Raw genomic sequence first — 13,751 nt, 5'->3', positions numbered from 1 at the left:
AAAAGAATACCTCAATAAAAGAGAGCCGAAAAACGACCCCTTCCTACAGGTGGACAACCGCCGCCTGAAGAACTCGCCTACCTAGACTGGCATCTGCCGAAGCATAGGTATGCACTTGATAGTGTTTTGTGAAGGTGTGCAGACTAGACCGGGTAGCTGCCTGACACAGCTGCTGAGCCGTAGCCCGGTGTCGCAATGCCCAGGACGCACCCACGGCTCTGGTAGAATGGGCTTTCAGGCCCGAAGGAAGAGGAAGCTCCGAAGAACGGTAGGCTTCAAGAATCGGTTCCTTGATCCACCGAGCCAAGGTTGACTTGGAAGCCTGCGAACCCTTACGCTGGCCAGCGACCAGGACAAAGAGCGCATCTGAACGGCGCAGGGGCGCCGTGCGAGACACGTAGAGCCGGAGTGCTCTCACTAGATCTAATGAATGCAAATCCTTTTCACACTGGTGAACTGGATAAGGGCAAAATGACGGTAAGGAGATATCCTGATTGAGATGAAAAGGAGATACCACCTTAGGGAGAAACTCCGGGACAGGACGCAGAACCACCTTATCCTGGTGAAAAACTAGGAAAGGGGATTTGCATGACAGCGCTGCAAGCTCCGACACTCTTTGGAGTGAGGTAATTGAGATAAACCCGACGACGCTAGGAGCCAGGACTCAATGGCCACACAGTCAGGTTGAGGGCCGCAGAATTCAGATGGAAAAACGGCCCTTGTGACAGCAGGTCTGTGCGGTCTGGAAGCGCCCACGGCTGACCCACCGTGAGATGCCACAGATCCGGGTACCACGACCGCCTCGGCCAATCTGGAGCGACGAGAATGGCGCGACGACAGTCGGATCTGATCTTGCGTAACACTCTGGGCAACATCGCCAGAGGAGGAAACACATAAGGGAGTCGAAACTGCGACCAATCCTGAACTAACGCGTCCGCCGCCAGAGCTCTGTGATCTTGAGACCGTGCCATGAAGGCCGGGACCTTGTTGTTGTGCCGTGACGCCATGAGATCGACGTCCGGCGTTCCCCAGCGGCGACAGATCTCTCGAAACACGTCTGGGTGAAGAGACCATTCCCCCGCATCCATGCCCTGACGACTGAGAAAATCTGCTTCCCAGTTTTCTACGCCCGGGATGTGAACTGCGGAGATGGTGGAGGCTGTGGCTTCCGCCCACAGCAGAATCCGTCGGACTTCCTGGAAGGCTTGACGGCTGCGCGTGCCGCCCTGGTGGTTGATGTACGCGACCACCGTGGCGTTGTCCGACTGTATGCGGATCTGCCTGCCCTCCAGCCACCGATGGAACGCCTTTAGGGCTAGATACACTGCCCTTATCTCCAGAACATTGATCTGAAGGGAAGACTATCGGAGTCCAGGTTCCCTGAGCCCTGTGGTGGAGAAAAACCGCTCCCCACCCTGACAGGCTCGCGTCCGTCGTGACCACAGCCCAGGTTGGGGGTAGGAAGGATTTTCCCTGCGACAGAGTTGGGAAGGAGCCACCACTGAAGTGACGTCTTGGTTGCAAGGGAAAGAGAGACGTTCCTGTCGAAGGACGTCGACCTCCTGTCCCATTTGCGGAGAATGTCCCATTGGAGTGGGCGCAGATGGAACTGCGCGAAGAGCACTGCCTCCATTGCTGCCACCATCTTCCCCAGGAAGTGCATGAGGCGCCTCAAGGGGTGTGACTGACCCCGAAGAAGAGATTGCACCCCTGTCTGCAGCGAAAGCTGTTTGTCTAGCGGTAGCTTGACTACCGCTGAGTGAGTATGAAACTCCATCCCGAGGTAAGTCAGTGATTGGGTCGGTGTCAACTTGGACTTTGGGAAGTTGATGAGCCACCCGAACTGCTGGAGAGTCGCCAGAGCGACGGTCAGGCTGTGTTGACACGCCACCCGGGAGGGTGCCCTGACTAGGAGATCGTCTAAGTAAGGGATCACCGAGTGTCCCTGAGAGTGTAGGACCGCCACAACGGATGCCATGACCTTAGTGAAGACCCGTGGGGCTGTCGCCAGGCCGAAAGGCAGTGCCACGAACTGAAGGTGTTCGTCCCCGATGGCGAAACGCAGGAAGCGTTGATGTTCGGGTGCGATCGGCACATGGAGATAAGCATCCTTGATGTCGATTGATGCTAGGATGTCTCCTTGTGACATCGAAGCGATGACCGAGCGGAGAGATTCCATCCGAAACCTTCTGGTGCTCACATGCCTGTTGAGCAGTTTGAGGTCCAGAACGGGACGGAATGATCCGTCCTTCTTTGGCACCACGAACAAGTTGGAGTAGAAGCCGTGACCATGTTCCTGAGGGGGAACGGGAATCACCACTCCTTCTGTCTTCAGAACGCCCACAGCCTGAAAAAGTGCGCCGGCCCGAGATGGGGGTGGAGATGTTCTGAAGAAACGAGTCGGAGGACGAGAGCTGAACTCTATCCTGTAACCGTGAGACAGAATGTCTCTCACCCATCGGTCTTGGACATGTGGCCACCAGGCGTCGCAAAAGCGGGAGAGCCTGCCACCGACCGAGGATGCGGTTCGGGGAGGCCGAAAGTCATGAGGAGGCAGCCTTGGAGGCAGTGCCTCCGGCGGTTTTTTGGGGGCGTGACTTGGACCGCCACGCATAGGAGTTCCTCTGGCCCTTCTCCGGCCTGTTGGACGAGGAGGATTGGGACTTGGCTGAGGGCCGAAAGGACCGAAACCTCGGTTGTATTTTCCGTTGCTGAGGTCTCTTCGGTTTGGACTGGGGTAAGGACGAGTCCTTTCCCTTGGATTCCTTAATAATTTCATCCAATCGTTCGCCAAACAATCGGTCGCCAGAAAACGGCAAACCGGTTAAGAACTTCTTGGAAGCAGAGTCTGCCTTCCATTCGCGTAGCCACATGGCCCTGCGGACTGCCACCGAATTAGCGGATGCTACCGCTGTACGGCTAGCAGAGTCCAGGACGGCGTTCATGGCGTAGGACGAAAAAGCCGACGCCTGAGAAGTCAAAGACGCAACTTGCGGAGCAGAGGTACGTGTGACCGCATTAATCTCAGACAGACAAGCTGAGATAGCTTGGAGTGCCCACACGGCTGCAAAGGCCGGGGCAAAAGACGCGCCTGTGGCTTCATAGATGGATTTCACCAGGAGCTCTCTCTGCCTGTCAGTGGCATCCTTGAGCGATGAGCCATCTGCAACTGATACTACAGATCTAGCCGCCAGTCTAGAGACTGGAGGATCCACCTTGGGACATTGAGCCCAACCCTTAACTACGTCAGAGGGGAAGGGGTAACGTGTGTCATTAAGGCGCTTAGTAAAGCGCTTGTCCGGAAATGCTCTGTGCTTCTGGACAGCATCTCTGAAGTTAGAGTGATCGAAAAACGCACTCCGTGTACGTTTGGGAAACCTAAACTGGTGTTTTTCCTGCTGCGAAGCAGACTCCTCTATAGGTGGAGGTGGGGGAGAAAGATCTAGCACCTGGTTAATGGACGATATAAGATCATTTACTAAGGCGTCCCCCTCAGGTGTATCAAGATTGAGGGCAACGTCAGGGTCAGAGCCCTGAGCTGCGACGTCCGCCTCGTCCTCCAGAGAGTCCTCAAGCTGAGACCCCGAGCAGCGTGAGGAAGTCGGGGAAGATTCCCAGCGAGCCCGCTTAGCCGGTCTGGGACTGTGGTCCGTGCAGGAGTCCTCCACGTGAGACCTAGGGGCCACCCCAGGAGCACGCTGCGGCGCAGACCGAGAGGGGCCTGGAGGCGATGATCCAACAGTGCCTGGGGCCTGTGTAAGGACCGGTCTGGACTGCAAGGCTTCTAGTAGCTTGGCAGACCATTTGTCCATAGACTGAGCCATGGATTGTGAAAGCGACTCAGAGAGTTTCTCAGCAAAAACTGCAAACTCTGTCCCTGCCGCCTGGACAGTGGAAGCAGGAGGGTCTGCCTGATCCGAGGGGCCCACTAGTGACCGAGGCTCCGGCTGAGCAAGTGCAACAGGGGTCGAGCATTGCTCACAGTGAGGGTAGGTGGAACCCGCAGGTAACATAGCCCCACAAGAGGTACAGGTTGCAAAAAAACCCTTTGCCTTAGCGCCCTTGCTCCTTGTGGACGACATGCTGTTGTCTCCTAGGAGAATGATCACTGAGGGTATATAGCCAAAAGTAAACAACCCGGCCGAACAGAGAAAATATATACAAATATATATATATATATATATATACACACTCCGGCACCCTAGGGGGACCAGCACCGGGTGACCGGTGTGGCTTACCGACCGCTCAAAGCGGAGTGTGTGTCCACCAGATTCCCTGCCTTAGGTCTCCCAGAGCTGCAGAGCTCGTTCCTGAAATCCTCCACCGGCAGAATGTGTGTAAAAAATGGCTGCCGGAGCTCTCAGGGTAGGAGGGAGCCGTGGGCGGCGACTAGTAAAGTGCGGGAATCTGGGGCCCCACAGTGATCAGTGAGGGGGGGGGGAGGAAACCTAAAGTATGCTCCAGCCCTCACTGCCGACGTCAGGTCGACCGTCCCGCCCCTACCCCTGACTGGCAGGCCCGGGGGCGGGAGTTATGGTACTAGGCCGCAATGAAGCCGGGGAGTAAATTTAATACCGCGGCCGACAAACAGGCTCGGTCGGCGCGGAAGTCCCGGTCTTCACAAACCAGCAGCTGCTGCAGCGTCTGTGAAACAAGCGCTCCATGCACAGTCCCCATGGGGACACAGAGTACCTTTAGATGCAGGGCCCTGTCCCTGAGGATACATAGACTCCTGTCCGGCAGATTCCCACAGGGGCTGCGGAGGGAGCCCGGTCCCAGTGAATGGATGACCGGTCAGGATCCCACTTCTCCCAGAGCCTCTAAGGGATGGTGAAGGAAAACGGCATGTGGCTCCAGCCTCTGTACCCGCAATGGGTACCTCAACCTTAACAGCACCGCCGACGTAGTGGGGTGAGAAGGGAGCATGCCGGGGGCCCTGTGGGGGCCCTCTTTTCTTCCATCCGATAAAATCAGCAGCTGCTGCTGACTAAAATGGGAATGCATGAGTGGATGTGTGCCTCCTTCCACACAAAGCATAAAACTGAGGAGCCCGTGATGCACGGGAGGGTGTATAGGCAGAGGGGAGGGGTTACACTTTTCAGTGTAATACTTTGTGTGGCCTCCGGAGGCAGAAGCTATACACCCAATTGTCTGGGTCTCCCAATGGAGCGACAAAGAAAAAAGTAATTGGCAGCAACCACTAAACAATGGATATTTACTGGTGTTGGCCACCACAATTACAGTTTTATTTTTCTAGCATAAATACATTTCAATAATCACATATTTGGAGCCAAATAAGATCCCTTGCTTTGCACGAATGACGGGCAAAAGACCAGGAAACAAAAGGTCTACAAATACGATAAAGGCCAAACCAGTCGCCAGGTCATAAAAGGGTCGATCCTGTCTTTTCAGGATCTCTACTTCCTATAGCCTGTAAGGCTATGTGCACACGCTGCGTTTTTTTGACGCTGCATTTTTGGCTGCTAAAAAAACGCACAAAAACGCACCTGTGGCAAAAAAACACATGCGTTTTTACTGCGTTTTTCCAATGCATTGCATTGGGGAAAAACGCAGAAAAACGCTGGAAAGAATTGACATGTCCATTTTTTTATTTTTAAGCTCAAAAACGCAGCTAAAAAAATAAAGTTGTGTGCGGACAGCAAAAATGAAAACTCAGACTTAGCTGGGGAAGCAAAATTATGCAGTTTTGAGGCCAAAAACGCACCCGAAAAACGCAGCGAAAAACGCACTGTGTGCACATAGCCTAAGTCTCCTTAAGGCTATGTACACACAGTGCGTTTTTTGCACGTTTTTCGGGTGCGTTTTTTGGCCTCAAAACTGCATGACTTTGCTTCCCCAGCAAAGTCTATGAGTTTTCATTTTTGCTGTCCGCACACATCTTTTTTTTTTAAGCTGCGTTTTTGAGCTTAAAAAAAAACGGACATGTCAATTCTTTCCTGCGTTTTTCTGTGTTATGGACATGTCAATTCTTTCCTGCGCTTTTTTGTGTTTTCCCCCCATGCAATGCATTGGAAAAACTTAGAGATCAAAAACGCAGCAAAACGCAGACAAAAACGCAGCAAATAGTGTTAAAAACGCATGCGTTTTTTGCCGTGCGTGCGTTTTAAGAGGCCAAAAACGCACAAAAACGCAGCGCCAAAAAAACGCAGCGTGTGCACATAGCCTAACACTACCTAGCAGGAGACATTACCCCTAAGAGGCACTGCAAAAAATTGTATCTATAATGTGAGATTGCTACACTGCCATCTAGTGGGGGGAAAAAAAAAAACTTAATGTAAAGCACAATAGGTGGAAAGCAATAGTTCGAAATGCTCTCTTGCCTAGCTATCTGAACCTCTACTGCTCAGATTACATTCTCTGTGACAGATGAGGCCAGGCAGCATGACTGATAAGTTAGCAATTATTTAAAAATAAACTTAAAAAAACATGGAGCGATTGTGTAGAATCTTAATTGGTTCCCGTCTAGTGACGGAAATACCATGCCGCTGCGGGGTCAGGGGAATCTCGTGAGATCTGCGGCCACAGTCCTATCACAAACTCAGCTTCTCAATGAATGGATAGACAGAGGAAGTTTCTCTGTCACCCATTAGTCCTCCATGATGTGATCAGGGCTGCTATGCAAACTGAGAGACTTAAGACCGCTTTACATGCTACAATTTATCTGACGATCTCTTAAACGATGTGACACGCCCAGATCGTAGTTACAATTTGCCGAGATCGCACATAGGTCATTTATTTGCGGTCACACGTAACGATCTCACATACAACGCAACAGCGATATATTGTTTGACCAAGGCGGTCGTGTGGATGTTGTTCGTCGTTGGCAGGGTGTCAAACGTACCAATATGTCCGCTGCGGTCCAAACGACAAACATTTTGAAACTGAACAACGTGTCAACGATTTTCTACCTATTTGCGATCGTTTGGAGTCGCACGTAAGTGTCACACGCAACGACGTCGCTAACGATGCCGGATGTGCGTCACGGAAACCGTGACCCCGACGACATATCGCCAGATAAATCGTAGCGTGTAACGCCGGCTGGACAATGGCAAGGATGGTTGCCATCCTAATGCTGCCATTAGAGTTCTCCTAAGGCCTGTCAGTATTTGATTAACTGGTATAATACAGTGCAATACAAAAGTCGTGTAGTGTAGGTCAATGATCCAGGACACTGAAGTTTAAAGTCCCTTAGTGGGGCTAAAAAAAAGGGGAAAAAAAAGTTAAATATTTCAGTAAAATAAATACACACATCATTGGTATTGACGTTATTTAATGCATTCCGTAAACACAGGAGAAAGGACAAAAATGGCAGAAACTTGGCAGAAACTTTTGCTTGCCTCACCTCTCAAAAGTATATACTAGAAAGCAACCAAAAAAGTCTTACGTCACCAAAACGGTAGCGATGTTGATTGCCAAGATGAACCCAGGTCACTGTGGGTCTTTTTAATAAGTTTTTTTTTTTAGTAAGCAGTTGTGCCATTACTATACATTTTCCTGGGTGAATACAACTACCGTAATTATACTCTGGCATTTTTCTAGATTTGTAGAGCTAGATATTTATAATTTTTTTTTAAAGACTGGGGTTTTTATTTGTCTTTGCAGATATTATGGGGCTTAAAAAATATATCTATCCAAATAAGGGTAACATTTTCATTTGTTTCATTTATTCAAGTTGAGTATTTTGTAAGTTAATACCGTATTTTATACCTGCAAGAACTGCCTTTTTGCCTGTAAAGTCCCTCCAAAAGTTATTGACACAATAAGGACTGGTCATTGCCATTAGGGCTCGTGCGCACGTTGCGTACTTGCATGCATTTACAGTGCGTATTGCCCTGCAGTGTAAATGCATGCGTCCCGCGTCCCCTGCACAATCTGCATTTCAATTATTCCGTGTGCTATGGATGCAGCTCCTACTCTGTCTATGGCGGGGGCAGCAGCCATAGCACATGAAATTGGCTTTTTTTGTACACAAAAATTGCATCCATTACACAGTGTTTCTGCAGCGATTTGATGAGCACATGTGCTGTCAAATCGCTGCAGAATATTCAGCAGTTACGTGCGCATGAGCCCTTAAAATGAACAATCCTCCATGGCAGACTTCATAGCCAGAGATTGTCTGAATGAGCAACGTCACAAACAATGGAAAAAAAACTGGTTCTCCAGAAACTGAAAAATTCTGGATCATAGAAGTGTACAGTGCAGAGCAACTAAAGATTTCACCATATTAACTGCCTATACCAGAGTAGATGTGGCTGGTGTAGTCACGTTAAAGGTGGCATTTCCTTTTCAGACCATTTATGTGCCAGCCACAGGTACTTGGGCTTCGAAATAGAGGAATGGACTTGTACTAACTACATTGTTTCTGAAACTCCTGACTTGTCCTCATTAAAAAGATAAAAAGCAGTCCATAAGTCTGATAAAAAAAAAAAAAAATTTAATCTTAGGAAAATGTTCAGAAAAAAAAAAAACAAAGCTTTCAAACATTATTTTGTAGGATGTGCTGGAGTTTTGACTAAGACTAGGCTGACAAGACAAACATTTTCTAAAAAGCTATGGTGGCTCTTTGAGGTGAATCGAGAGGGAATAAAAAAAAAAAAAGAAAAAAAAAGCAAATATAAATTGGCTTAAAAGGATTCAAATTCACGTCACAACGGCTGTGAATGAGTGAGGCCAGATTCAGACAGAAAAACTCGGGCCAGTCCGGTCCGGAATTGTGGATGTGTGTATTCATCTATATACTGGATGAGTGCAGGCGCTGCTTTCTATTTACATGCACTAGTCTGGTCTGTAAATCAGACAAAATTAGTGCATCCTGCAATTATTCCATGCAGACCACTGGTCCATATGGAAAACCTACCATGTGTACTGGCACATTGGCTATAACATGTCCGGTCCATGGCAAACACGGTCATCACACAGCTATATAGCTTGTTTGTGTGAATGAATCCTAGGCTCTTGGTCACTGTTGAAAAGCTCCCTGTGACAAACATTTCTGGACTAGTGCATTACATTCCAGACCCAAGATACTATAGATATACAAGCACACTGCCAGAAGACTCAGATGTATGTCACATGCGGTAACAAATAGCTTCTTACTCATTTTCCATGGCAGGACATACGGCAGAGATTTAGGAGCACGAAGATTATCGCCAAGAGCATTTTTTGGATCCATGAGGGTACCGGTACTGGGGGAAGAAAAAAAAAAAAAAGAAAACAAAACCTGTTTATTGGTGTCATATAGGAAGAGATCACACGTTCTACATTAAATCTAAGATTAACATGTGTGAGCAGGTTCTGTTAATAATCACATTGTCACTTATGGTTTATGCTACATACAGTACAGCTCATGTCAATTACACACATGGGCATCTGATTTTTTTTTTTTTTTTTTAACAGAGTAAGAAAGCAAAAATTATGTGATCCCATACAAAAGGGGAACAGAAATGAAGGGAATTTTGTTACTTACCGTAAATTCCTTTTCTTCTAGCTCTTATTGGGAGACCCAGACGATTGGGGTATAGCTACTGCCCTCTGGAGGCCACACAAAGCACTACATCAAAAGTGCAAGGCCCCTCCCCCTCTGGCTATACCCCCCCGTGGTATCACGGGTTCTCCAGTTTTAGTGCCAAAGCAAGAAGGAGGAAGCCAATAACTGGTTTAAACAAATTAACTCCGAATACATCGGAGAACTGAAAAACCGTTCAACATGAACAACATGTGTACCCGCAAACAACAAAAAAACATCCCGAAGGACAACAGGGCGGGTGCTGGGTCTCCCAATAAGAGCTAGAAGAAAAGGAATTTACGGTAAGTAACAAAATTCCCTTCTTCTTCAGCGCTCTATTGGGAGACCCAGACGATTGGGACGTCCAAAAGCTGTCCCTGGGTGGGTAAAGAAATACCTCATGTTAGAGCTGCAAAACAGCCCTCCCCTACGGGGGTGTCACTGCCGCCTGCAGGACTCTTCTACCTAAGCTGGCATCCGCCGAAGCATAGGTATGCACCTGATAATGCTTGGTGAAAGTGTGCAGACTGGACCAGGTAGCTGCCTGGCACACCTGTTGAGCCGAAGCCTGGTGACGTAATGCCCAGGACGCACCCACGGCTCTGGTTGAGTGGGCTTTTAGCCCTGAAGGAACCGGAAGCCCCGCAGAACGGTAGGCCTCTAGAATTGGTTCTTTGATCCATCGAGCCAGGGTGGCTTTAGAAGCCTGCAACCCCTTGCGCGGACCAGCGACAAGGACAAAAAGTGCATCGGCACGGCGCATGGGCGCCGTGCGGGAAATGTAGATTCTGAGTGCTCTCACCAAATCTAGCAAACGTAAATCATTCTCATACCGGTGAACCGGATGAGTGCAAAAAGACGGTAAGGAGATATCCTGATTAAGATGAAACGAGGATACGACCTTAGGGAGAAACTCCGGAATGGGGCGCAGCACTACCTTGTCCTGGTGAAACACCAGGAAGGGAGCCTTGGATGACAGAGCTGCCAGCTCAGACACTCGCCGAAGCGATGTGATCGCAACGAGAAACGCCACCTTCTGTGACAGGCGAGAAAAAGAAACTTCCTTCAGAGGCCCGAAAGGCGGCTTCTGGAGAGCAACTAGAACCCTGTTCAGATCCCATGGATCTAACGGCCGCTTGTACGGGGGTACGATATGACAAACCCCCTGCGGGAACGTGCACACCTTAGAAAGACGTGCTAGCCGCTTCTGAAAAAACACGGATAGTGCTGAGACTTGCCCTTTGAGGGAGTCGAGCGACGAGCCCTTTTCTGACTCCTATTGTAGGAAGGAAAGAAAAGTAGGCAATGCAAATGGCCAGGGAGACACTCCTTGAGTAGAGCACCAGAATAAGAAAATCTTCCACGTTCTGTGGTATATCTTAGCAGACGTGGGCTTCCTAGCCTGTCTCATGGTGGCAACGACCCCTTGGGATAATCCTGAAGACGCTAGGATCCAGGACACAAAAGCCACCCAGTCAGGTTCAGGGCCGCAGAATTCCGATGGAGAAAACGGCCCTTGGGACAGTAAGTCTGGTCGGTCTGGTAGTGACCACGGTCGGCCGACCGTGAGATGCCACAGATCCGGGTACCACGATCTCCTCGGCCAGTCTGGTGCGACGAGTATGACGCGGCTGCAATCGGATCTGATTTTTGCGCAGTACTCTGGGCAAGAGTGCCAGAGGTGGAAACACATATGTGAGCCGGAACTGCGACCAATCTTGCACTAAGGCGTCAGCCGCCAGAGCTCTGTGATCGCGCGATCGTGCCATAAATGCCGGGACCTTGTTGGTGTGCCGAGACGCCATTAGGTCGACGTCCGGCACCCCCCAGCGGCAACAGATTTCCTGAAACACGTCCAAGTGAAGGGACCATTCCCCCGCGTCCATACCCTGGCGACTGAGGAAGTCTGCTTCCCAGTTTTCTACGCCCGGGATGTGAACTGCGGATATGGTGGATGCTGTGTCCTCCACCCACATGAGGATTCGCCGGACTTCCTGGAAGGCTTGCTGACTGCGCGCCCCTTCTTGGTGGTTGATGTATGCCACCGCTGTGGAGATGTCCGACTGGATTCGGATCTGCTCTCTTTCTAGCCACTTCTGGAAGGCTAATAGGGTAAGATACCCTGCCCCGATTTGAACATCGATCTGAAGGGTGGACTCCTGCTGAGTCCACGTCCCCTGAGCCATGTGGCGGAGACAAACTGCTCCCCACCCTGACAGACTCGTATCTGTCGTGACCAGTGCCCAGGATGGGGGCTATGGCCACTATAGCAGAGAGTCCTCGGCCGTCTGGGAAAGGGAGACTTCCCTGTCCAGGGAGGTTGACTGCCCGTCCCATTGGCGGAGAATGTCCCATTGCCGTTGGCGCAAATGAAACTGCGCAAAGAGAACTGCCTCGATGGCTGCCACCATCTTCCTTAGGAAGTGCATGAGGCGCCTTAAGGGGTGCGACTGGCCTTGAAGGAGAGACTGCACCTCTGTCTGCAGTGAACGCTGCTTGTTCAGCGGAAGCTTCACTATTGCTGATAGAGTATGAAACTCAATGCCGAGATACGTTAGTGATTGAGTCGGAGACAGATTTGACCTTGCCAAATTGATGATCCACCCGAAAGTCTGGAGAGTCTCCAGCGTAACATTCCGGCTGCGTTGGCATGCCTCGAGGGAGGGTGCTTTGACGAGTAGATCGTCCAAGTATGGGATCACCGGGTGTCCCTGAAAATGCAAGACTGCTACCACTGCTGCCATGACCTTGGTGAACACCCGTGGGGCTGTCGCCAGACTGAATGGCAGAGCTACGAACTGAAGATGTTCGTCTCCTATCACAAAACGTAGAAAACGTTGGTGCTCCGTAGCAATTGGCACGTGGAGATAGGCAGCTTTGATGTCTGTTGAGGCAAGGAAGTCTCCTCGAGACATTGAGGTAATGACGGATCGGAGGGATCCCATCCGGAACCGCCTGGAGTTCGCATGCTCGTTGAGCAGTGTCAGGACCAGAACGGAACGGAAGGAACCGTCCTTTTTTGGAGCCACAAAGAGATTGGAGTACAAACCCTCGCCCTCGTTCCTGAGGGGGGACAGGGATCACCACTCCTTCTGCTCTTAGGGCATCCACCGCCTGCAGCAGGGAAATGGAGTCGGAGGACGAGAATAGAACACTGTCCTGTGCACGTGAGCACAATGTTCGCCACCCACCGGTCTGTGACCTGTGGCAGCTAAATGTCGCCAAAGGCGGGGGGTTCTGCCATCAACCGCGGATGCGGAGAGAGAGAGAGAGCTGAGAGTCCTGAGGAGACCGCCTTGGTAGCGGTTCCTCCGACTGCCTTCCTTGGGCGTGATTGAGCCCGGCCGGAATCTGAGCCCGTCTGAGGTTTAGTAGCCCTTTTGCCCGAGGACAATTGGGACCTACCGGAGCTTGGGAAGGACCGAAACCTCGACTGTACTTTTAGGACAGTATTAACAGGGTAAGTCGCAGTGCAGACATTGCGGGTTACGGACGCCTCTGCGGTACAGATGTCCCTGTGCTCAAGGCCAGCTGCGCAAGAACAGCTGAAAAGGTTAGGTTGCCTATACGGCTGTGGATGCCGGAGCAACCGACACGCCGATAGCTTCCTAGACAGATTTCAACCAGAGTCCATCTGTCTGTGACTGGCGTCTTTAAGTGAAGCCCCATCTCCAGTGCAACTATGTCTCTAGACGCAAGCCTGGAGATTGGAGAATCCACCTTTGGACCCTGGGTCCAGCACTGACCGCGTCAGGGGAAAAGGGATAACGTGTATCCTAAAAACGTTTGGAGAAGACGCTTATCTGGTAAGCGTGGTGTTCCTGGACTGCTTCTCTGAAGTCAGCGTGGCCAGAAAAATACTCAACATCTGTGTGAGATACTGAAAAGGGACTTCTCCTGTTCGTCTCCTATCTCCACTGGGGGAGCTGAGGGAGAAAGATCCAACCTTCCATTGATGGACGGTATAGGATCATTCCGTATGGCGTTACCACCCGGTGTATCCGGATCGATAGCTATGTCAGTATCAAAGCCCTGAAGAGCTGCCTTTTGGTCAAGTAGATTGCCCATGGCCTGTCTGGACTGCAAGTCTCTATATTATGACTACTCCGTCCCTGTCCATGGACAGGGTTGACAGGTGGTTTCTTTGGCCACAACTAGTAGAGACCCAGGCAGACGAAGTGCTAGAGACCCCGGCAGACGACGTGCTACGGGGGAGCATGCACAC

At 50.6% G+C, this 13,751-nt stretch overlaps 1 protein-coding gene across 1 annotated transcript in view; it reads right to left on the bottom strand.

The window, feature by feature from the left end:
- Positions 1–13,751, bottom strand: part of LOC142292076 (gametocyte-specific factor 1-like) — a 157,900-nt gene that overhangs the window by 7,260 nt on the left and 136,889 nt on the right. The window contains exon 8 of the mRNA XM_075337175.1: positions 9,118–9,206. Coding sequence (XP_075193290.1) covers positions 9,118–9,206 — 89 coding nt within the window. The remainder of the gene's footprint in view (positions 1–9,117; positions 9,207–13,751) is intronic.

Source organism: Anomaloglossus baeobatrachus, chromosome 2 (genome assembly GCF_048569485.1).
Source record: "Anomaloglossus baeobatrachus isolate aAnoBae1 chromosome 2, aAnoBae1.hap1, whole genome shotgun sequence".
In the NCBI taxonomy this organism is placed as follows: domain Eukaryota; kingdom Metazoa; phylum Chordata; class Amphibia; order Anura; family Aromobatidae; genus Anomaloglossus; species Anomaloglossus baeobatrachus.
The sequence above is the reverse complement of the archived record's forward strand: the minus strand, read 5'-3'. Positions and strand labels throughout refer to the sequence as shown.